General features: G+C 39.0%; 2 protein-coding genes and 1 long non-coding RNA gene across 7 annotated transcripts in view; 2 read left to right on the top strand and 1 right to left on the bottom strand.

The window, feature by feature from the left end:
- LOC126379251 (uncharacterized protein C1orf198 homolog) overlaps positions 1 to 26,637 on the top strand; it is a 272,783-nt gene that overhangs the window by 126,132 nt on the left and 120,014 nt on the right. The window lies entirely within an intron of this gene.
- LOC126379311 (uncharacterized) overlaps positions 1 to 26,637 on the bottom strand; it is a 178,610-nt gene that overhangs the window by 122,680 nt on the left and 29,293 nt on the right. The gene's annotated exons all lie outside the window — the stretch shown is intronic.
- Positions 528 to 26,617, top strand: LOC126379131 (SID1 transmembrane family member 1-like). The gene is made up of 20 exons (XM_050027768.1): positions 528 to 747; positions 4,352 to 4,421; positions 5,055 to 5,151; positions 6,337 to 6,459; positions 9,381 to 9,645; positions 10,899 to 11,025; positions 11,533 to 11,616; positions 12,054 to 12,223; positions 13,810 to 13,973; positions 14,623 to 14,763; positions 15,259 to 15,370; positions 16,267 to 16,378; positions 17,227 to 17,409; positions 17,921 to 18,041; positions 18,683 to 18,805; positions 19,107 to 19,223; positions 21,207 to 21,339; positions 22,896 to 23,021; positions 24,567 to 24,645; positions 25,564 to 26,617. The coding sequence occupies exons 1-20, from the start codon at positions 647 to 649 to the stop codon at positions 25,738 to 25,740; spliced, it is 2,625 nt and encodes an 874-aa protein (XP_049883725.1). The 5' UTR covers positions 528 to 646; the 3' UTR covers positions 25,741 to 26,617.

The raw sequence follows: 26,637 nt of genomic DNA, 5'->3' as shown, positions 1-26,637 counted from the left end.
AGCTATCCTGCTGTCAGAATAAAATTTCGTTTTTTATTTTGCCCGTTGAACACTATTATTTGACAATTCTGCTGCTCTGCAGACTTTGGGGCTTTTTGGCGGGAGACGGGAACGGGACAGTTGCTTTCTTCATTGAATAATCTAAATAATTAATACGAAGTGGTGTTTTGTGGTTAATGATCGCATTAAGTTAGTCGGAAGACATTCGCGAGTGTTATTATATTGGAGTATTCAATAAACAAAGTGTATCTGCCTATTTTCGCTTCGTGTCAGGAAGCCGCTTCATAACTCAAAAGTTTATGCGGACTTTTGAGTTAATTCGTTTGGGGTTCGGAGTAGGAGTCTACTCCGAGGGTGGGGGCTTAGGTTTCATCATCATCACCTTTCATCATTTCATTAATCATCAAGAAAAAAAATACGTCAGACATGGCTGTATGGGCATAGTTCCCTTTGCCTTACCCTTCGGGGAAAACAAAAACAAAAAAAAAAAAAAAAAAATCTGCAGACTTTGTGTTTTGGCGAATTGAAAAAAAAACCCTAAAAACTATAAAATAATTGCGTTAAATTGTAAAGTGAAGAGTTATAAACTTTTGAAATGATTTCGCTCAAATATATTTAGAAAAAAAAGACTTCAATATATATAAAAATGGCTTCGTTTTTGTGGTTTACCTTCTGTTTGGTGTTCGTGCCTTGCTGTTTCGCACAAAATTCTAATAGCGATGGGATTATTTTCTACTATAACAATACGTAAGTATTTATTGCTTTATATGTAGCTGTAACTGTGGTATTCAAAGCCATAATTATTGTCATGATATAGTCTTAATTGCTTGTACAATAGGAATATCATTGTTTTCATTACTTAACTATCCACCATATGTTTTTCTTACTTTTTACCCGACTGCGACTAAAAGGAGGGTTATATTTTCTAATAAAATACCTTCTTGATTCTTATAAGGATGAGAGCCCAGGTATGTGTCATGATACTCATTTTAATTTTCTTATTCAAGATTAAATGTACAACCTGTACTAAATATAGCCATGTTATTTATTTAATTAACAGTTTATTGTACACAAGACGAAACAGACAAATAGATCACATACCATAATTAGAAAAATAATTGTAAAGCTCATGTGAATCTTATTTTATGTAAAAATGCTCATCATAAGATTAACAAAAAAAAAATCATTTATTAATGATTACCTAAATGATAAAAATGCCTGGTATTAAATGTATTCTATTAAATGAAAACATGTATATACGTAAAAATGCATCTCTCCTTAAGATAAACTGTGAAAGGCATACTTACAATACAAGGAATAAAATTAAAATTGCTATTTAAAATTCTAGATTATGTAAATTAAATTCGTCTTTTTTGGGGCTATGTATACGTTTTTACAATATAATATCAGATAATATTTTGAATTTGTCAGAAAATAAATGTAAAGCTCATGTGAATCTTACTTTATGTAAAAATGCTCATCATAAGATTAATGATTACCTAAATGATAAACGGCCTGGTATTAAATGTGTTCCTCTAGTTATTAAATAACTTGTAATACATTGATTTAAAAGATGTGTTGCTGTTGCAGTCACTTGTCATTTCTACTCCTCAGCCATAACACCTTGCGAAATGATGTAAATTCCTTAAATTTCTTAAAAAATACATTCAACTAGTTTATCCATATGGGCCGATGACCTATAATACAGGTTTCTACCTAGTATAGGCATCGGCCCTCCACAAAGAGATGCTGTACTCTTAACTATAAGTCAATTGTTACTGTATTTGTCTTTTTGTGGATTCTAATAAACTTTAATTTTAAGATCTTTTGCACAAATCTTAAAAGCAAGTTTACATGTAATCTATTGCCCATTTAGGAAGAAAATACATTGCCCATTTTATTGATAACAAAACCTTATCTGTCCACTAACACTAATCAGGTGAATAAACAGAAAATCCCACACTTACCGAGTGACTCACATCAAATCATCATATCACAATCTTATTATACAATACAATACAAATATACTTTATTGCACACAACATACAAAACAATCTTTTTTTTTTCATTTTTGTGCCCAAACATGCGATCGGTCGATTGACCATAAGCAGTTTTGATGGTTTGGTTTTATTAACATGCAGGACAGGCCCCCTCATTAGAAGGCTGCCTTCATTAAGGTGCTATGGTATGTTATCCCATATGTGTGTCCTTTTGAGGCGTCTCATATAGTGGTTGTCACTTAAACTCCGGGCCAGTTTGTTTTGGTGATGAGTAATTCAATCTCTGTATAGCCTTGTAGAGGTGGCAATTTCTTGCTTAACACTTTCAAGGACAGAACGTCTAATGACGTTCCGATTGTAAGGTGTCATATTACCTACTATATGACCCATGATCTCTGTCCGCGAAAGGGTTAACTGTCCTCATTCCAAGGTACTCGTGAAGTTCGTCCATGCGAGTGAACCAAGGTGCTCGCGCTATTGATTTGAGCACTCCGTTTTGGAAGCGTTGTAGTATTTCCATATTTGATGTTTTTGCAGCACCCCACAACTGAATGCCGTAAGTCCATACTGGTTTCAGTACCGCTTTGTACACAAAACAATCTATTACTCACTATATTACTCTTTGTATTATGTTATTACTCACTTCCTTAATCTATTTCCTTTGGACTTTTTTTTTGGAATTAATATTATGACCAATAGTTTGGTAAACAAATGGCCAAAAAGGGGGTTGAGTCGGAGTGGGGGTGTGTGTTCTGGGGGAAGGTTGACAACTGAGACAACTTCAATGTTCAATATATAGCTGGCTTATTTACCATAAATTTTATAGTGTCAAAGAATTTTTATCCCAAAAACATTCAATTGGAAATAATGTGTTGTAATGTAAATAATATAAAATATAAATAAAAAAAATAATTAAGATAATTATAAATTATTGGAAATGTTTCTAAACTGTAACAATATTTGCATGCTATTGTTGATAGCTGATAAGGAGGCACTTTTGTGAACATCCATCTATTAATGTACCCTTTTCAAAGGCAAATAAAGAGTATTTTGTGGAGTGTTTTTTTTTAGGAGTTTTTTGTTTATTTTTTTTTTAACTTTTTTATTATTATATATTTTATTATTTCTATTTCTATGGATGATGATGGAGATTGATGGATGATGACGTTCAGTATACAGGGTGTTAATGACATCGACTTTTAGATGCAGTTTGTTGCAAAATTTAATTTTATGTTGGCTAGCAAGAACTTTTATGTATATTGCCGACTTTTACTGCGATTTTCGATGAATAGAAATAGCTCTTAAAATAAAGATTTTATAAGATAACATAACAAATACTTTATTGCACAAACAGGAAAAGACAAAAATAATAATGGTAAAAAAGTAAAAAAAAAGTAAATAAAAGTCAAAAGTAATAAATGTAATGTTACAATATTTTTTATATTATTATTATTATGTTTGTCATTTCCATTATTATTATTATTATTGGAAGCACAGGCAGCACTTTCTTCTTCTTTCTTTTTTCTTTCTTTCTTTTTTTCCTTTATTAATATCTCCTTCAGAAATAAATTACTCCTATCTCGTGTTTTAATCGTTAATAGCTCCTTTAATAATATTAAAAATAAGTTTATTTCTCACTCACAATTACAGTAAAACTTAACATAGTACTACTCACAGTGAACATGTTTCTATTGTGAGAGAGACTGGTGTCCATATTAGACGGAATGCCTGTGTTACGGATCACCAGGCTATCTTCCTCCCTATTTTCGTAGTACATGGCAAGACATTGTTATAGAAATAGACTTTTTGAAATTACAGCTATAGGTGTGTTTTACATAAACAGCCTATATACGTCCCACTGCTGGGCACAGGCCTTTCCTCAATCAACCGGAGGGGGTATGGAGCATATTCCACCAAGCTGCTCCAATGCGGGTTGGTGGAGGTGTTTTTACGGCTAATAGCCGGGACCAACGGCTTAACGTGCCCTCCGAAGCATGGAATCATCTTTCTTTTTCAGACAATCAGGTGATTCAAGCCCGAACAGTCCTTACCAAACAAAGGACAGTCTCACAAAGTGATTTCGACAATGTCCCCATCGGGAATCGAACCCGGACCTCCAGATCGTGAGCCTAACGCTCTAACCACTAGACCACGGAGGCTGTTTATGTATGTGTGTGTTTTAGCCCTATGACGCGAAGTGTCTTGGCATCGGGAGCTGCCTTGACAGCAGCTTCCACTAACAAGTGCCACTAATAACTGTTCCTATCTTTACAATCACGCGTATGTGTCTATGTTTCAAAAATATTTGTTTTTTTTTAATAACACTAAATGTTTCTTTTTTGTTGTCACAGGTACAAATACAATGTCCCCTACGTGGTGTATGTGAATAAAAGTACTGAATACATTATGGAGTTCGCTGGGGTAAGTTTTTGGTTACATCCGTCTTGCTATCATCATCATCAGCCCATTAACGTCCCCACTGCTGGGGCGCGGGCCTTCCCTATGGATGGATAGGGAGATCAGGCCTTAAACCATCACGCGGGCCCAGTGCGGATTGATGGTTATTAACGACTGCTAATGCAGCCGGGACCAACGGCTTAACGTGCCTTCCTGTACTTTCGGACAATCTGGTGATCAGCCAGTAATGTCCTAAACAAACTAGGGACCACAAAGTAATTTTTGTGACATGTCCCCACCGGGAATCGAACCCGGGACCTCAGAATCGTGAGTCCAACGTTCGACCACTGGACCACGGAGGGCTCAAGAGATGATGATGACAGATGATACAATACAATACAAATGCACTTTATTGCACCAAAATAAAAAGAAATAATTACAAAAAAGACTTAACTAAGTACAGTCATGAGCAATATAATGTACCCACTTTAGGACTCTGTCGCACTAACATATCTGACATTTAGTGAGGCTTACAGTTCAATTTGTCAAAAAAGTTAATGTGACATGGTACCAAAGTGTATACATATTAATGCTCGTGACCGTACATAGCAAATGGCAATGATGATGTAGTGAGTGCATTTTTGTGTGTGCACCCAGGATCTAGAAGCGTACGACACTCCTGCGCGGATCACGGTGGCAAGCGACTTCGCTAACCGCACCTACCCTCTCTTTATCACTGCCAGACAACAAAAAGGTAAACTATACCACTTTGCCGAAATGGTCATTACTTTTTCGAAATAGTGTGTTTTATGCTAATTGTGGAGATACTGACTGGATGTGAGACTAAGTATATTATTATGTGGTTCAGAAGGGCGGCAAATAATAAGTGCGTGTTCACTGTAAGGCGTTTACTAGGTGACTGACATACAAAAGTTCTTAAAGCTAACTTATCTCTATGTTTACCTTAACAAGTAATATGAGCTACGCTACACCACTTTCGTTCCACAGACTGTAATTGGAATACCATTGTATTTAAGTCTATAATTTATGTAATACAAACTGGATTTAAAAAAAAGAAAAGAAAGGAAAACATGAAACAGTAGGACTAGGGCCCTGTGCTGGGAGGTTTTCTGGCCACGTCTTTCCCTCAGCGTTACAGATTCCGATGTGGTAGCAGTTTTACAGCTAGTTACATAATATGTAATTTAATTTTTTGACGTTCAAAAAGCGCTGACTTTGTAAGCCAATTTTAAAAAGAAATATTTTTGATTTTTTTTTGAATTTTTTATACCACACCGCGGACACTTCATACAAACAACCTCGTTTTACACAGACACTACACATTGACATTATCGTACACGTGCAACTGTGTGTGTGACGTCTGAGGGTTGCCAATTACAATACCTAATTTAACCGTCATTACTTACTTAGGTAGGTAGTACTACTTAAATAAAAAAATAAATATTACTTTCGTAAGTACGAAAGATGCTTTTATAATAATCAGTTAATATTTATTTTTTTATTTACCACACAAACAAGAAATTTTGAACAATGAAGGATCATAACATAACATAACATAGACTGCCTATATACGTCCCACTGCTGGGCACAGGACTCCCCTCAATCAACCGGAGGGGGTATGGAGCATACTCCACCACGCTGCTCCACTGCGGGTTGGTGGAGGTGTTTTTACGGCTAATAGCCGCGACCAACGGCTTATCGTGCCCTCCGAAACACGGAATCATCTTACTTTTTCGGACAATCAGGTGATTCAAGCCTGAAAAGTCCTTACCAAACAAAGGACAGTCTCACAAGGTGATCGAGTGAGTGAAATGAAAAATCACAATATATATAAATAGGCTTCACAGTTGAATCAGATGAAAGAACGTCGCCGTCAAATTTCAATTTATTTTTTTCATTTTATTTTTTTAATTTCCAGGAGTCTTCTCCTGGCAGCTCCCGATGCTGGTCCAAACGCCGTTCAGCTTGGAGCAGTTCACCAACATATCCAGGACTCTATGTCCTCATAATAACCTGTTCGCGGAAGACGAGGACACCTGTGGTAAGTCGTGCTCTATTCGTGTTATGATTGTTGCACAGAATAAAAAGTAATACTCATTGGTGCTAATTCCTGTAAACACCATCTAATTTTATTTTAAGTTATATCTGTCATTGTCTTATCCGCCGAAAATTAAAGGGACGGGTAATCGACAAGCATAAAATTAATGGAACACAATTTTAAACACAAATCTAAAACAGCCCTATAAAATTTCTGCATTGGCCAATAACCCGACAGAATTAAGTAGACAGCACACGTCAAACGGTTTGCATACCAGCGAGATACCTTTTTGATTCGCCCGGGTTATTCATTCATTTACTCATTCTTCCTAAAATTAAGAGCTGTCAATCACCCGTCCCTTTCCTTTTCGGCGGATAAGAAAATGACAGGTATAACTGAAAGTAAAATTAGGAGGTGTCTGCAGGAATCAAGGCCATTGGCATACTATAAAGAAATAGATACACAATCGCTAAGGTTTTTTTTTCTAAAATAGCTCGGGACACTACAGAGATTGGTAGTCTATTTCTTTATATACGATGTCAATGGTAATACTGCATATCTTGGCGGTTGAAAAACCACATCAAAGCAATTTATGGGTCTAATATCTAAAAAAGCAACATTGCAATTTGATATTTGCATACAAATGTCAAATAGCTATATTGGTTTTTCAATGTTTAACTAATGAAGATAAAAAAAGACTCATGGTATATAAAAACCAGGTATGCTCAAAAGTGACAGCTAACATTTCAAATTTAGCCCAGCTGACGTCACCCCACCCAGCGTTGACATTTCGTAAAAAAAATTACCCACGACCAATGTTTTTATATTTACTTTGCAAGGAAATTTTGAGCTTTTAGTAAAATATTTACTTACAGTTTTAATGATTTCTAAATATGTGGCTAGTAATAGTAATTAAATACATTAGTGAGTAATTCAATTAATTTTCAATAATAAAATTTACGACCTTGGAATGTTGGAAATACCAATTTAATGGTAACACTTACGTCATCAATTGGCTAGCAATGGCGGCTTGTCATAGGATTGAGCATACCTGTGGGCTTAGCACCGTAAGCACGCGACTCTCGCCGTGACAGAGATCGTCTGTCTCTTTCTGTGCAGTACTGTGAGAGAGTGACGGGTGACGTATGTCGAGGCGAGAAAGAGTCGCGCGCTTACGGTGTTAAGCCCGTTGGTTTTCTTATACCACAATAAGAATGTGATCTTTTAAAAATGCGCTTTCCTGGTTACTATAAGGCAATATGAATATGTATGGCATACGATTAAAATTTAAAATCCAGCATGTATGTATGTGTTTGTGTGTATGTATGTATGTCACATTTATTTTTATTTGTTCTTCTTTCTGTTCACGGCTGCTTAGTGAGTGAGAAGTGGATTAAAGTCTACTGTGGGCCCTTGATACGTAAATAAATAATATTATTCATAATATACAATATATATTTTGTTACTGTTAATAAAAATACTGGTTCTGAACCCGGCAGACACCTCCTAATTTTATTTTAAGTTGCACCTGTCACTTTCTTATCCACCGACAAGAAAGGGACGGACGATTGACAGCTGTCAATTTGCTTTTTAAAGTGTTCACGGCCTGGAAACGAGTCGTTTCAGACAAATCTTCATTTTATAGATCATTCACTTCACTTTTTTGGAATCGTTTTATAAAGTCTTAATTGTGTTTTTAACAAAATTAATAGTGGTTTAAAACTGTTTTTCAAATGGTCACCCAATGAGTTAATTTTAAAATGAATGAGTGAATAGAACAATAACCGAACGAATCAAATAGGCATCTCGGTGGTATGCAACCCGGTTGACGTGTGCTGTGAACTTAATTCTGTCGACTTAAAGTACAACGGAATGGTCGTACTCCTAAGCGACCCATTGCCATAATAGTAAAAAATATAAAAAGTAAATCTACAACGTTTCTAAACTCAAAATTTTGAAAGAGTAAATCTTTCTGCCTGATAATTTGTGTTCCTCAAATTTTGAGCCTGTCGATTACCCGTCCCTTTCGTTTTCGGCGGATAAGAATAGGGCAGGTATAACTTAAAATTAAATTAGGAGGTGTCCCCAGGAATCGGCACCTATGTATGTTTTGCGTAGGCGAGGTGGGTTCAAAATGGCGGATGTTATAATACTATTCCCCTAAAACAATATATTTACACCAACAGCCAAGACCAAAAAAGGTACACCAACAGCTTATATAATAAAACCATAAATAAAATAAAACTTACATCAGGAATTAGACTGTTACATAAGCCAATTATAGGCCAATTATTAATATAAACGAATTATGAAGTCTATGAAGCCATGAAATGCTCAAAAATAATTGTTAATGATGAACTTGAACTTTATCTAAATAAGTTCATAATAAACAATAAAACAAAAAAAAACAATTTTGCACTTACAAGATGTTAGTAACATCGTAACGAAAACTTTGAGGGATGATTCAGACCATGATTCTGAGTTGATATCGACGGAAAATTCCACTTGATATTGAATCAGAATCACGGTCTGAATCATCCCGCTCAGTATTCGTTACAATGTCACTAACACCCTGTATAATAACATAATCTCACGAGTATATCCCACTTGGGGTAGTCAGAGGTACATCCATCGCAAGATGAACTAAGCACCCACACCTCACCGAGCTTTCTGTTAGACCAACGTGATAGGTGAGCCGTATCGCCGTCTATAATGGTCGAGACAACTGTGTTAGTGAAAACTGCACTTAAGATAAATTAATAAGTCATTGTTTATCTCGTCAATGGTACGGAACCCTTCGTGCGCGAGTCCGATTCGCACTTTGTCCCGTTTTTAAAAACCAACTAGAGAAATGTTAACGTCCGCCATTTTCCCTCGTCGCCTACACGAAATGGAGCCCAAAAAACCGTACCAATTCCTTCCAGATGTGTCCTCGGTGAACATACCGATAGTTCACCTGACTTCAGCGTCTCCGGACCCTATACGGGTCACAATCGTCGTGGAAACGGTTCAGGATTTTTACATCAAGATGAATTCTACCACCAACCTAACAGTGACGCCTAGCCAGCCGAAATATTACTTCTACCCGTTCGATCAAGGCCCGAAAATGGATTTGGGCACACAGAACTTGAAGAGGAGATACATGTGCCATGAGAAGCTGGATAATTCTGAAGAGAAGGAGTTGCACAGGTTAGTTATTACGTTATGGTATGAAGCCTGTGAAAACCCCAGGAGGCTTCTGAGCTTCTGGAAGGAGATAGGTTGGCTTACGTAGTCAACAATTACACGCATAATGGGCCATCTTAGAGTCTAAATGCGGAAAACAGAACCCACTAACATAACATAACATATGGTATGCAGGAACCACGGAATTCAACTTACTACTGTAGCAGAGTACAAACTCTGCACATACTGACCTTTCTTTACTCTAGCCATAGAGGCGGCCAATCAGCTCGCGACACCAAACACTTCAGAACCCCGATACCGACCCCGCCGGCGTGGTCGACGATATTCCTCATTCAGCGCTTATCGCTATCGACCCTCTCTCGCTCTCAGACGAAGCCCTGAGCCGAGGTTCGCGCCCAACTGGGTACCCTCAGGCCTGTTGTCTTAAACGTTGTACCGGGTGAGAGCCTTCAGCCCTCCCCATTTGTCCGGCCAAGTAGTTAATGCCGTCTGCGGCAAATCTAAAATAAGTCACGTCAAAAATTACCTTTCTTTCTGACCGTTAATCATTTTTAAAGTGAAACCAACGTTAATTCTTTTATAAAAAAACCACTTATCACTAAAAGCTATTACATTTTTTTTTTAATTCTCTCTGGCTAACCTCTCCGCCGCGTACCACGCCTTTCAAAATGAAGTGACGCGCAGGCGCGGCGAGCGCCATCTAGCGCCGAGAGTCAGCACCAAATACGTTGCCGCTTTATTTTAAATCTGTCATATTGAGCACATTTAATTAGTGTCGCTTACATCCTGTAGAATCTTCCTAATGTAGTTTTTTAAGTAAATATCGTTTAATCTTGTACAAATTAAAAATACATAATCAACAACATTCCATTCAAATAACATCCATTCAAATTCAATTAAAATTCAAAAATATCTTTATTCAGTTGGTAACATAGTTACACTTTGAATCGTCAATTTTTACATAACGAACGTCTCATCCGTCTAAAAAGGCTTCACACCACCACAGCGTCTCACAACCATTCAACTACAAATGTTTATTAAACATTTTTTACAATTGTTAACTACAATTATTATAATTTGGTTTTTTAAGTTACTTGTTACTAACAATCTCTGGATTTTGGCTGTTAGAAATCATGATCATCATCAGCCGTACGACGCCCACTGCTGGGCATAGGCCTCCCCCAAGGATCTCCACGACGCGACGATCGGTCCTGCGCTGCCCGTTAGAAATAAAAATTATATTTTTATTATTCTAGGTATTTCGTACAAAGTAACGCGTTGAGAACGGAGTACTCATCCTGGCTGTCCAGACCCAAAAGCGTTATTGTGATGATTGAATCCGACGACGACATATGTGCCGTCGTTTCAATACAGAATTTTTCGGTAAGTACCACTATTGTCCTTTTGGTGTTAGTGGAATTAAATAACCAAGCCAAATAACGAAAATAATTCGGCCAAATAGTAAGAATAAGCCGGCCATTTGGCACTATTTAGTGAAAATAATTCAGTCAAATAATGAAAATAATTCGGCCAAACAGTGAAAATAACTCTACCAAATAATGAAAATAACTATCAACCCGGCCAAATAATGAAAATAACCTGGCCAAATAATGAAAATAATTCAGCCAAACAGTGAAAATAAGTCTGCTAAATAGTAAAAATAAACCGGCCAAATAGTGAAAATAACTCGGCCAAATAGTGAAATAACTCGGCCAAATAATGAAAATAACCCGGCCATTTAAGACTGAAGTAAGACCCGGAGGGGGTGAGATCGGCGCCCTATACGTACTGGTGCGGGGACGGAGAGTTACCGTTGTATACTTAGTATTATTATTTCATCATTTTACATTTTATTCATTCTTAAGCTTAAAAAATATTTTTTTGTTTCAGTGTCCGGTATTTGACAATGAGAGGGATATTCTCTACGATGGTTACTATTTGACAATGACAAGGCGAGGAGGCATTACTTTGACGGTGAGTTTGGTTAAATTTTAACTTTGTGGAAAGTGGGAGAATTCGCATCGCAAAAATGTGGAACTGAAAATAATTTAATAAGACAAAAAAAATCATGAATTTTCACTTGATATCAACTCAGAATCGTGATCTGAATCGTCCCCCTCGGTATTTGTTACGATGTCCCTAACACACATATGTACTTGTATGTACTTGTACGGGGTGTAAGTGACATGGTAACGAATACTGAGAGGGATGATTCAGCTCATCATTCTGAGTTAATATCAAGTGGAATTTTCTATCGCAAAAGTATAGACTTAAAAATAATTTAAAAATATAAAAAATACATGAATTTTGCGACGGAAAATTCCACTTGATATCTACTCAGAATCATGGTCTGAATCATCCCCCTCAGTATTCGTCACGTTGTCACTAACACCCTGCATTGTTTCTTCCAGCAAGACACATTCCCTCTAGGATTCTACATAGTGTTCATAGTGAAGAGCTCGGACGAGGATTGTGTGGCTAGCGGGTCCAACTCCAGCCTACCCCGCATGGCGTCATACCTCGGTTGGAGCGGGGAGACCGTTAGAGTGCGCACAGATGACCATAGAGTCAAAACTTTCAGGTAAAGTCAGAAATCAGAATCATTTATTCAACGTAATTATCATGGATAAACTTGTTGAAGGTCAATGTAACATTTTTGAATTTACGTCATTTCGCAAGGTGTTATGGCTTAGGAGAAGAAATGACAAGAAACTGTAACAGCAACACATCTTTTAAAAACCAATGAAGATAAGTATACATTACAAGTTATATAATTACTAGAGGAACACATTAAATACCAGACATTTTTATCATTTAGGTAGTCATTAATCTTATAATAAGCTTTTTTACATAAAGTAAGCTTCACATGAGCTTTAAATTTATTTTCTGACAAATTTAAAATATTATCTGGTATTTTATTGTAAAAACGTATACATAACACCAAAAAAGATGAATTTAATTTACTTAAAATAGAATTTTGAATAGCAATTTTATTTTTTATTTCTTGTATTGCAAGTATGCCTTTTACAGTTTCTCGGAAGGAGAGATACATTTTTACGTACATACATAATGTTTTCGTATATATATTGACTTGCGACCGTCAGTATATTAATTTCTTTAAACAGCTCCCTCAAAGAGTCTATCTATACATTTGTGGCGGACCCAACTAGTTCCGCACACATGCAACAGATGGCGCCACATTTAATAATGCACCCTGAGGCCTTGTCTTTTTTTAACGCTCCCCGTTTATCCGGCTAATTAGATAATGCCATTTACTATCCTATTATGCTAATTTATTTATTTATTAACCGCGTTAACCTCAATGTGTGGCGGACCCAACTAGTTGGCCACCTAGTTCCACCCGCATGCAACAGATGGCGCCACATTCGATAATGCAGTCTTGAAGCAGTCGTGAAACGCGCTATCGAAGTTTACACAGCAAGACGCATATATACTTTTGTATTTTGTACGCATATATAACTATTTTTACGCATATATAATTATTTCTTTTTATTTTGGTGCAATAAAGTGTATTGTATTGTATTGTCGGCAGGGATTTTATTGTAAATCTTTGGTCCAATGGCATGAATGCTTTTAGTTGAGTTTTCCAGCCTGCACGAGGGCCGCATTAAGCCGATTTTACTTCTACTTCAATAAAAAATAAATTAAATTCTTTATTCAAGTAACTAGGACTCATAATTTGTTAATCATCATCATCATCAGCCGTACGACGCCCACTGCTGGGCATAGGCCTCCCCCAAGGATCTCCACGACGATCGGTCCTGCGCTGCCCGCATCCAGCGGCTTCCCGCGACCTTCACCAGATCCTCGGTCCACCTTGTAGCGGGCCTACCCACTGAGCATCGTACGACGCGACCTTTGTTAATAACAAAACTTATACTGGGTTTTAGTGACACCGTAACGAATACTGAGGGGGATGATTCAGACCATGATTCTGAGTTGATATTAAGTGGAATTTCCCGTCGAAAAATTCATAAAAAAAATTGTGTTTTCTTAAATTATTTTTCACTTTTGCGACGGAAAATTCCACTTGATATCAACTCAGAATCATGGTCTGAATCATCCCTCAAAGTTTTCGTTACGATGTCTCTAACACCCTGTATACTACGTTAGTAGATTAAGGAAATCAATGTCTATCCATCTTAGTTTCAGGATAATAGAAACGATATCGTACCAAGAGTATCTGATAGCAGCCGGCGCTGTGCTGGGGTTCTTCCTATCATTCTACGTGGCTTTCGTCATCATACTGATCTGCCAACGACGCAAGATGCTAAATACAACCATAGTCGAATCCAGCAGTCATAGCGAAGGTTAGTTGGCTTACCATAGACTTTTTTTTGACGTGACTTATTGTAGATTTGCCGCACATGGCATTAACTACTTGGCCGAACAAATGGGGAGCGCTGAAGGCTCTCACCCGGTATAAAGTTTAATACAACAGGCCTGATGGTGCCCAGTTGGGCGCGAACCTCGGCTCAGGGCGTCGTCTGAGAGGAAGAATATTTGAAAGAATTAATCGACTCTAGTGGGTCGATAGCGATAAGCACTGATTGAGGGCTTACCATAGACACACCCCGGACATTTCATACAAAACACCTCGTTTTACACTTTTTTAAGTGTAAAGCGAGTAAGTATTTCCGATTTTTTTTTTAATTGTTAAATCCTGTGTGTTATTCTGATGTATAAGCTACATTATTGTAAAGTTTCATTAAAATCTTTGCAGTAGTTTTTGCGTGAAAGAGTAACAAATATCCAACAAACTTTCACATTTATAATGTTAGTAAGATACAAATAAAAAAATTACATTATCGTACACGCGCATCTGTGTGTGTGACGTCTGACGCCATACGATTGAAGACTAAAGTAAGACCGAGGGGGTGAGGTAAACCTAGCTCAGCCGCTGGTGGGGAGCGGAGAGTTGCCGTGCTATACGTAGTATTATTCCTTATTCTATGACAGAAGGCCGCATCACCCCGCCGTCGGTGCCCCACGACGTGGACAACGTGCCGACGGCGCGGCGCCGAGCACACGTCATGACGACCAGCGCCGAGTCCACGTCGCGACAGGCGCTCGTCGGCGATGGAGACAACACGCTCTATGGTAATTATTCAAAATCAAATTAAATCAAAATAAATATACTTTATTGCACAGAACTAAAATTTCAACAATCAGACATAACACATTATTATTTTATTTCATCATCATCATCATCAGCCCATTAACGTCCCCACTCATAGGGCACGGGCCTCCCCTATGGATGGATAGGGAGATCGGGCCTTAAACCACCACGCGGGCCCAGTGCGGATTGATGGTTATTAACGACTGCTAATGCAGCCGGGACCAACGGCTTAACGTGCCTTCCGAAGTACAGAGGAGCTCGAGATGAAAACTTCTTTTTTGTGGTCACCCATCCTATGGACGGCCTTTGCGAAAATTGCTTTACTTCAACAATCGCAGGCCGAGCGCGTTAACCGCTGCGCCACCGAGCTCCTCACAGACACATAACAGATAGTTACCTAATGTGTTGCATTGTTTTGCTCCACAAAAGTTAACTGCGGTGTGGATGCACGGTAACAACAGTATTTTTGTCACCAGATCGCAGTTCGTCGTCGGACACCGAATCGGAGTTCTCCCGGCTGGACGAGAATGAGATTGACAAGGACCTGTACCGGGTCGGCGGCAGGCTGTGTGTCGCCAACTTGGCCAGGTAATGAGCTTTATTGAGGAGCTCAATGGTTGCAGAGGCGAAGAGGAGCCATCGGCACGGCAATGCAGGACGGAAAGGGCAAGTCACAGGGACTGTAACCTGGAACCTGACAGAGGACAGCAGTAACTGTCAGCACTATTCAGAGGCGGAGTACAGGAGTCCTAGTACGGCTTTGAAATAGACTACTCTGGGCGCCATCCCATTCGCGTCAGACAGAGTACTGCGAGGTGGAAGGCAAGAGGGAAACCACTGCCCTATTTTTCCCTAAAAAGTAGCATGGAGAATGCTGCACCGACAAGATGAACATAACAGCGTTAGGCTCAAGATCTGGAGGGTACGGTTCGATTTCCGATTCCGATTGTCGAAATAGCTTTGTGAGAATGTCCTTTGTTTGGTTAGGACATTGTAGGCTTGAATCACCTGATTGTCCGAGTTTTGGAAGGCATGTTAAGCCGTTGGTCCCGGTTACTACGTAGTCATGTCAGCGACCTTTGGCGGCTCAATAGTAACCCTGATTTGATGAGATCCACCTCAAAACCTACACGATAGAAGATTTATTCAACGTGAGGAGGAAATGGGCCTCCTTTTATAAAACTCCTGAAATTGATGGGTATTTTGTATTATCCATCTCCATACGGCTCATGTAACGAACTTACATAAGTAGTAACCGGGACCAACGGGGTTCCGAGACACGTTAAGCCTTTGAATAAATGATTCTGATGGAAGATTAATTGCGTGTACGGTCACGAGCATTAATATGTATACACTCTGGTACCATGTCACATTAACTTTTTTGACAAATTGAACTTTAAGTCTCACTAAATGTCAAATATGCTAGTGCGACAGAGTCCTAAAGTGGGTACATTATATTGTTCATGACTGTGTGTTGTGGCCAGGTGCCGGCCGCGCGTGCTGACTGCCCGCTCCAAGATGTACCTCTGGAACGTGCTCACAGTGGCCGTGTTCTACACCTTGCCGGTGATACAGCTCGTCGTCACGTACCAACGGGTGAGTAACGCCTCCGTGGTCCATATCAATCACCCACCCATATCAATCACCCACCCATATCAATCACCCACCCATATCAATCACCCACCCATATCAATCACCCACCCATATCAATCACCCACCCATATCAATCACCCGGTTCTTTTACATCAAGATGAATTCTACCACCAATCTAACAGTGACGCCTAGTCAGCCGAAATATTACTTCTACCCATTCGATCAAGGCCCGAAAATGGATTTGGGCACACAGAACTTGAAAAGGAGATAAATGTGCCATCAGAAGCTGCATAATTCTGAAGAGAAGGAGTTGCACAGGTTCGTTTTTACGTTAAGGTATGCAGGAACCACGGAATTCAACTTACTACGACCCTGACATTCATTCGCCTCTTCGCCTCTTCGACTCTCATCACTCTTCACGCATGCTTGTCGGTTTAGAGTACTCTCAAATTTGTTTTTCTTTTTCTTAAATCCGGGATGTAAAAAGACCAAGACCAATGGCCACATCGAAACAATTCATCTAACAGCAATATTGCAATTTTTCGGTTCGGTGGCGCAGCGGTAAACGCGCTCGGTCTGCGATTGTTGAAGTTAAGCAACTTTCGCAAAGGCCGGTCATAGGATGGGTGACCACAAAAAAAAAGTTTTCATCTCGAGCTCCTCCGTGCTTCGGAAGGCACGTTAAGCCGTTGGTCCCGGCTGCATTAGCAGTCGTTAATAACCATCAATCCGCACTGGGCCCGCGTGATGGTTTAAGGCCCGGTCTCCCTATCCATCCATAGGGAAGGCCCGTGCCCCAGCAGTGGGGACGTTAATGGACTGGTGATGATGAACACGTATTTTGTCCGCAGCTGCTGAACCAGTCAGGCAACCAAGATTTGTGCTACTTCAACTTTCTATGCGCGCACCCACTGATGGTGGTCTCTGACTTCAACCACGTGTACTCAAACCTGGGATATGTCCTGCTCGGCCTGTTGTTCCTCATGGCCGTGTACACGAGGCACGCCCGGCATCGCGCCACCAGCGCCTCGGAGGTAAGTCAGGGAACATAATTTATAATACAATAATCGTGCTAATCCCTGCAGACACCATCTAATTTTATTTTAAGTTATACCTGTCATTTACTTATCCGCTGAAAAAGAAAGGGACGGGTAATCGACAGGCACAAAATTTATGGCACAAAATGAAATTGTCCAGTGGTTGAGCGATGGGCTCACGATCCGGAGGTCCCGGGTTCCAATCCCGGTGGGGACATATCACAAAAATCACTTTGTGAACCCTAGTTTGGTTAGGACATTACAGTCTGATCACCTGATTGTCCGAAAGTACGATGATCCGTACTTCGGAAGGCACGTTAAGCTGTTGGTCCCGGTTACTACTTACTGATCTAAGTACGTAGTCGTTACATGAGTCATGTCAGGTGCCTTTGGCGGCGCAATAGTAACCCTGACACCAGGGTTGATGGGGTTGGTAATCCACCTCACAACCCACACGATAGAAGAAGAAGGGTGTGGTTATATTCAAATGTGGAATGCTTGTTCACAGAAGGAGTTAGGCATCCCTCAACACTTTGGCCTGCTGTATGCTATGGGCATAGCTCTAGTCAGCGAGGGGCTACTCTCAGCTGCCTACCACGTTTGTCCCAATAGCATGAACTTCCAGTTTGGTAAGTCAGATTATGTGGTTACTTTTTAGGGGTCCGAACCAAAATGGTAGAAAATAATTCTGAGTAAGTTCGTCCAAAAAGAGTGTCCCCCCCCATAAACAGTGGTTACTTTTTAGGGTTCCGAACGAAAATGGTAAACCGAACTCTTATGGTGAGTGTAAGTGAGCGCATCCCCTAATGAACAGCCTATATACGTCCCCCTACTGGGCTCAAGCCATCTCTCAGTCAAAATCAAATCAAAATCAAATCAAATATACTTTATTGCACACAACATACAAAACAAATTTACACAAATGGACGAAAGATACAGCACAACGTGGCGGCATTATTGCTAAGCAGCAATTTCTTCCAGCCAACTGGAGGGGGTATGGAACTTACTCCACCATGCTGCTCAAAAAGGGTAACAAGGTTAGTTTTTATGCTAGTAGCCCAGGACTAACGGTTTAAAGTGACGTTATGTGCCGTGGTCGTGAATGTGTGCGTGAAATTGTCACATCATCACTAATTTAAGGCCTGGGCATCCTCGGAGTCGGTGCAGCATTTTTCATGCTACTTTTTTAGGAAAAAAATAGAGCAGTGGTTTCTTGCCTTCCGCGCCGCAGTACAAAAAAAAATGGTCATTAATCTTATTTTTTTTTCAGACACTTCGTTTATGTACGTGACGTCAGTACTGTGTATGGTCAAGATCTACCAGTCGCGACATCCCGACATCAACGCGCGTGCGCACGCCACCTTCGGAGTGCTCGCGCTCATTATATTCATTGGTGAGTACTTGATATGGGCTGGTGGCATGGGTTGATGGATATGGATAGACTTCTTCTATCGTGTGGGTTGTGAGGTGGAATACCAACCTCATCAACCCTGGTGTCAGGGTATCTGGACCACGGAGGCCGTTTATGGGTGAATTGCCGTGGGTAGATTGATATGGGTGGGTGATTGATATGGGTGGGTGATTGATATGGGTGGGTGATTGATATGGGCGGATGATTGATTCATGGATCATTGGGTCGATCGATTAAATTATACGTATGAACCACGCCACAGATTGTTCTGTCTACCCCGCAGGCCTAGTGGGCGTGCTGAACGCCAACTTCTACTTCTGGGTGGCGTTCACAGCGCTGCACCTGGTGACCTGCCTCATCATGACCTTCCAGATCTACTACCTGGGCAGGTTCCGGCTTGGTGAGTGGCATCTTAAACATACACACACATACATACATAACTCCCTTAACTTTTAGATTTGTCTTTATTTAGTAATTTGCCATTTCTTCTCCTCAGCCATAACACCTTGCGTAATGACGTAAATTCAAAAATGTTACATTGACCTTCAACAAGTTTAACCATGATAATTACGTTGAATAAATGATTCTGATTTCTGATTAGTAATCGGAACTTCATAATTTATCTTTGAACTACGATATCCAATAGGCTCGCCTCCCATTTAATGGGGTAAACGGGGGATACATCATCCAATGCGTTATTAATTTATTGTATGCGTTCTTGACCAATGAGTTATTAATTTGGTAATGGTTGTTTTTATAACGAAGTGTGTTGTAGTGCTCATTTTCTGAAGCTCTTTAGTTGCTTATTATTAGGTATTTTGTGTGTACTATTTATATAAGTAGGTATATATGTTAGAGTACGGATATTATACTCTAATCCCAAGGTAACAGTGACCTTTGTGGAGGACGCATAGCGCCAGTTAAACAATGGCTCACTGTCACGGATTACTTTTATTAGATGTTCTCTGTACGGAGTTCGACACAAGAATGGTACAACTCGTGCGGCTCGCTGTCTTATAAGGGTTGGCCCCACTACCGTACCTTGCACGTGTGTCGTAAACAAGTGCAGGTGTTGTTTGTTTGCTAGCCGCACGTGTTGTTTACAGTTAACATAATATTTAGATTTTCAATATTTCGCTGTCGCGCTATCATATATGCTAGGTTATGTATACTGGGTGTTAGTGACATCGTAACGAATACTGAGGGGGTTGATTCAGACCATGATTCTGAGTTAAAATAAAGTGGAATTTTCCGTCGCAAAAATCATGTATTTTTTTTAGTTTTTTTAATTTGTTTCAATTCTATACTTTTGCGATGGAAAATTCCACTTGATATTAACTCAAAATAATCTGATGAATCATCCCTCTCAGTATTCGTTACGATGACACTTACACCCCGTACAAGTAGGTACATACGGTAGCCATATAAGTAGGTATGGATGTTAGTGACACCGTAACGAATACTGATGGGGATGGTTCAGACCATGATTCTGAGTTGATATCAAGTGGAATTTCGTGTCAAAAATTCATAAAAATTTTTCTTTTCTTTTTAATTATTTTCCAATCCATACTTTTGCGACGGAAATTTCTACTTGATATCAACTCAGAATCATGGCCTGAACCACCCCTCAAAGTTTTCGTTACGATGTCACTAACACCCTGTATAGGTTAGGTATACAGGGTGTTAGATATTATATTTGTAAGTATGTTATATATTTATTTGCATGTATTTATTGGTAAGTTGTATGTATAGTTTGTACCCGCAATCTGTCAAATTTTTTTACCTTTTTCCTCACCTTATGGTTGTCTGGAAGAAATCGCTTTAAGCGATAAGGCCGCCATTTGCCATGTACTTAGTTAAGATACTTTTTGTAATTATTTCTTTTTATTTTGGTGCAATAAAGTGTATTTGTATTGTATTGTAATTTATCTTAAGTGCAGTTTTCACTAACACAGTTGGCTGGATCATTATAGATGGTGAGGCGTGGGTACTTAGTTCACCTTGAGATGGATATACCTCAGACTACCCCATTGGGATATAGTCGTGAGCTGATGTTATGCTGTAGAATAAATTAATAATCCCCTCGGCCTTAATTGGTCGTCTATGGCGTCAGAACGTCACACACACAGATGTGTACGATAACGTCAATGTGTAGTGTCTGTGTAAAACGAGGTGTTTTGTATAAACTATTAAGTGTCGAGATATGTGCCATAAGTAGTGTGACTAGGTGTTGAGCCAAAGAAAGTTGTATATATGCGTCGCGCTGTGAAAACTTCAATAGCGCGTTTCAGGACCGCATTGCTAGCGCCATCTGTTGGTTATGGGCGGAATTAGCTCGTCAACTAGTTGGGTTATACTTAAAAGTAATTTCTCTCGCCCCTAGATGGCGGCGTGGTGTATCGCGCGATGCGTGAGCTGGTGACGCGCCCTCTGGCGGCCATCACCCCGACGTACTGCGGTCGCTGTGTCCTGTTAGTTATCGCTAACCTCGCCAACTGGGCCATCGCCGCCTACGGGTCAGTATTCATAGTACATATAACAATATTACTCACTTTGTTGATGAGGATTGATGAGGTTAGTACTCCACCTCACAACCCACACGATAGAAGAAGAAGACTCACTTTGTGAACCCTAGTTTGGTTAGGACATTACAGGCTGATCACCTGATTGTCCGAAAGTAAGATGATCCGTGCAGGCACGTTAAGCCGTTGGTCCCGGTTACTACTTACTGATGTAAGTGAGTAGTCGTCACATGAGCCATGTCAGGGGCCTTTGGCGGCTCAATAATAACCCTGACACCAGGGGCCTGTTTAATAAAACTTACAATTGTAAATTACAATGACAATTTGATGTACATTGCGGAGTATGTGATCACGAATATTTTGCAGTTTCATATTAGCTACGTAATGAACACCAAATTGTCAGTGTAATTTACAATTGTAAGTTTTATAAAACAGGCCTCTGGGTTTTGCTTTCCTTTTCGACGGATAAGAAAATGATAGGTATAACTTAAAGTAAAATTGGGAGGTGTCTGCAGGGATCGGGGTCACTATCCCTTTAAATAAATAAATAGATAAAAAGAAAAAAAAAGAAAAAGGAAAAAAAAAAGAAAAGATATATATTGAGAAAACATCGTAATGAATACTGCGGGGGACGATTCAGACCATGTTTCTGAGTTTATATCAAGTGGAATTTTCCGTCGCATAATTCATTTTTTTACATTTATGAAATTATTTTCAATTGTATACTTTTGCGATGGAAAATTCTACTTGATATCACCTCAGGATCATGGTCTGAATCATCCCCCAAAGTTTTCGTTACGATGTCACTAACCTTGTTTTTTACCATTTGCAAATCTGATATAAAATATGTTGTTATCACCTGATTGTCCGAAAAAGTAAGATGATTCCGTGCTTCGGAGGGCACGATAAGAATAATAATAAGAATCTTTATATCGCACCACAACTCAACATAAGGAAATATGAAATGTGACAATATAAGTAGATGACAATGGTAAATATAGAACTATTAACTAAATGTTCAGTTGTGGCAGACTGGTGCCCGAGCTAGGCAGTGAGCCTGTGTTACAGGTCACCAGGCCTCCACTCCTGACCGCGTCATACAACACGGTTTAGTACATACAATTGATGACATTCGCATATACAATGTGATATATGTCCAACCAATAAGCCGTTGGTCCCGGCTATTAGCCGTAAAAACACCTCCACCAACCCGCAGTGGAGCAGCGTGGTGGAGTATGCTCCATACCCCCTCTATCCCTTTAAATAAATAAATGAATAAGTAGAGAATGTTACTGATGTAAGTGAGTAATCGTTACATGAGCCATGTCAGGTGCCTTTGGCGGCTCAATAGTAACAATAACCCTGACAATAACCAGGGTTTTGCTCTCCTTTTCGACGGATAAGAAAATGATAGGTATAACTTAAAGTAAAATTGGGAGGTGTCTGCAGGGATCGGGGCCACTATCCCTTTAAACAAATAAATAGAGAAAAAGAAAAAAAATAAAAAAAGAAAATCATTTTTTTTTTTGAGAAATAGATGTTGGTTGCAGGGTGGCGCAGCACAGCCGCGACTTCGGGTCTCACCTGCTGCTGGTGCTGATGAGCAACCTGTTCCTGTACACGCTGTTCTACATCGTCATGAAGCTGCTGCACCGCGAGACCATACTTTGGTACAGGTACGGACGCCATCATTAAAACAAATTAAAAAATAAATTACATAAAATCAAATAAAAACCAAAATTATCAGTGTCGTAACAAACAAAATAAAATTAATACTAAAAAAAAAGATAATTTTATTATATTTCTAAATTAGTCCAAATATCAAGTATTACAAAAAAGTAATAATAAAAATAATAATAATAAAAAAGTTTATTTAGGTAAAATCTACGACACACATATACATTTACAACATTAAAATATACACACATAACATTAATATTTAGTTAAAATATACATATTAATAATAATATTAATACATATACATATTTAAACACATATACATATTAATACATGTATATTAATACATATTATTAATATGTATTAAAGTCAAATAACCTAACTTAAAATTACTTAACCTAGAACCCACTCCGTGTCCCTCGGCGGAGGGGGAGGCGCTTGACGCGCTCGCATGGGCGCTGGGCCCCAAAGGGCATCCGCCGGCGGGGACGCGGTTGTGTGCAATTGCGTTCCCGTATCCCCGCCACACGGCGGCAAGGAGGAACACCGTTGGGTTTTAGTGGGTATACCGGGTGGCGACACCCGGGGAGTCCCACATAACCGTATGCGTAACGCATTTCCCAACGTAAAAAAAAAGAACCCACTCCGTGTCAAATTCGGCCCAAAAGTGCCCATGACACTAGCAGCGTTACCGCGCTGGACTGCCACGGACAACCTCTGAGCCAAGTAAGACTCGGAGGGGGGGTCAAAGCCTTGCTCTCTAAGGCGACGGCCCACGTCCTTAACGAATTGCTTCGCCTCCTCCCCCCAACAACCACACGTAAAAAAAAGATTAAATAATAATAAAAAAACACCTCCACCAACCTGCATTGGAGCAGCGTGGTGAAGTATGCTCCATACCCCCTCCGGTTGATTGAGGGGAGGCCTGTGCCCAGCAGTGGGACGTATATAGGCAGTTAAAAATAATAATAATAATAATATTAAAATATAGTATGGTGAATATAGCGTGTTAAATATAGTATGATAAATATAGCATGTTAATGCAATACAGTGTCATCGTAACAAATATTGAGGAGGTGATTTAGACTATGAATCTGAGTTGATACCAAGTGGAATTTCCTGTCGGAAAATACATGGAAATCTTAGTTCTTTTTTTAATTATTTTCAGTTCCATATTTTTGCGACGGAAAATTCCACTTGATATCAACTCAGAATCATGGTCTGATTCATCCTGCAAAGTTTTCGTATAGTATATTAAATATAGTATGACAAATATAGTATGCTAAATATAGTATCACAAATATAGTATGGTAAATATATTATGACTAATATACTATTCTAAATATAGTATGGTAAGATAGATTGATAGATAGATAAAATACTTTATTGAGCACAATGGACACAAAATACAGAGATAAGGACAACATATACAGAAAAGCACAACAGGCGGCCTAAATAAAAAAAATAAAAAAAAATCAGGGATATAGACGTGATGTTACGTTATGTTGTTTTGCTATAGCGTTTTTTTGTTATATTGTCCACAGCTGGGTGTACATAGCTCTGACGTACACGATATGGTTCAGCTCAAGCTATTTCTACCTCGACCAAAGCACCAACTGGGCGGTAAGTATCACAATATTTTATTACATATAAATATAAAACTACTCTACTACTCTCTCTCTCTCTCTCTCTCTCTCTACTCTCTCTCTCTTCTCTCTCTCTCTCTCTCTCTCTTCTCTCTACTCTTTTATTATATATATTTATATTTATTAATTTTTTATTTATAAGAAGCAAAGTTGTACAAATGAATTGTTGAACTCTAATCATCCAAACTAAGCACACAGGCCTGTGACTTGGTAATCAGGGTTCGGCCACTTAAGTTGAGCTATTATTGAGTATATTGGGCAAACTTGTCTTATTATACCTGATCCCTGGAGCAAAGGCTTCCTTCTTGATCGCCCAATATGCTGGTTTCCAACCAGTCAAATCAGTTACTTTTTACTAAACGTCACAACACGAAATCACTATGGAATTTGTATGAAAAAGCACACTGTGACGTCATAGAAAAATGTGACAAAATGTAGCACTTATTACTAAATTTTTTTTTATTAAAAATCATAAATTAGTTAATAGAAAAAAAAACTTTTTAATCACCTTTTTTAAACAGAATTTCATAATTTATCTTTGACCTAGGAAACTAACCAATTGGGTAGTGTTCTAGCACAAAGATAAATAAAAAATAAACAAAAAAAAGATAGATAAATTATGAAGTCTATACTAAATAAAGACAGATCTAAAACTAACGAAAAACACTTTCTTTTTATATTTAACTTACTTATGAATTTTAATCTGATGAAAAGCGAAATAATAAGTCCGACATTTTATCACGTCACAATCCCTCTCTCGGTTTTTACGACATGCCCGAGAAGACAAGCAGCTGTGCGTGTTAAAAATATAATAAATTTATACAATAACTTACAAGCTAACTCCACTCCTACCACCTAACGAAAAACGCGGACTTATCGCCAATTTCTCTTCCAGCTGACACCAGCACAATCAAGACAGAGCAACAGGGTGTGTTCCTTGCTGCAGTTGTATGACTCCCATGACATTTGGCACTTCATGTCCTCAATAGCTATGTTCTTCTCCTTCAACATGTATTTCACTATAGATGATAACTTGTCTAGAGTCCCTAGGGATGAAATAGACGTATTTTAGATAGAAAAGTAAAAAAATATTTATCATAAATGAACCCTACACAGTAACAATGCGAGAACCATCATCATCATCATCAGCCCATTAACGTCCCCACTGCTGGGGCACGGGCCTTCCCTATGGATGGATAGGGAGATCGGGCCTTAAACCACCACGCGGGCCCAGTGCGGATTGGTGGTTATTAACGACTGCTAATGCAGCCGGGACCAACGGCTTAACGTGCCGAAGCACGGAGGAGCTCGAGATGAAAACTTTTTTTTTGTGGTCACCCATCCTGTGACCGGCCTTTGCGAAAGTTGCTTAACTTCAACAATCGCAGACCGAGCGCGTTTACCGCTGAACCACCGAGCTCCGTATACGTAGTATTACTTTTTATTGTGCGGGTTCAATTACCGGCAGAATTTTTCGATCCCTTCTGTATGACGTATGAAGAACGAATGTAAATTGAATTATAAAAGTTGTTATGAACTGAAAAAATTTAAAAGTCTAACTATTGAAACAGTGTAAAATATATGAAATATGTAAGTGTTTTTTTGATGTAACTTATCGATGTCGTAGCCAGATCATAGAATTAATCATTTCATAATGTGTTCGACCATTTCATGGAATGGTAATATTTCATGAAATAGCCAACTTAAGTTGACCATATCGTTGAAACGTCAACGTTTAACGATATTTCAATCAACGTTTGGCCATATCGTTAATGTAGGCGGTGTCCATGCTATGTGGTGTAATAAAAATGCGAATAGTCGATTAATTTCTTAGGTTCAAAATTATTTACCTAATCGATATGGAAAATTGTACAATTACATTGATTCATGGATAATAATATCAATCAAGTTTTAAATATAATCGATACCAGCGCCACTACCGGTGGATAATGTTACTAATTTTACGATA

This window comes from Pectinophora gossypiella, chromosome 28 (assembly GCF_024362695.1).
Source record: "Pectinophora gossypiella chromosome 28, ilPecGoss1.1, whole genome shotgun sequence".
Classification (NCBI taxonomy): Eukaryota; Metazoa; Arthropoda; class Insecta; order Lepidoptera; family Gelechiidae; genus Pectinophora; species Pectinophora gossypiella.
Note: the sequence above shows the minus strand (reverse complement) of the source record. Positions and strands in the feature narration are given on the sequence as shown.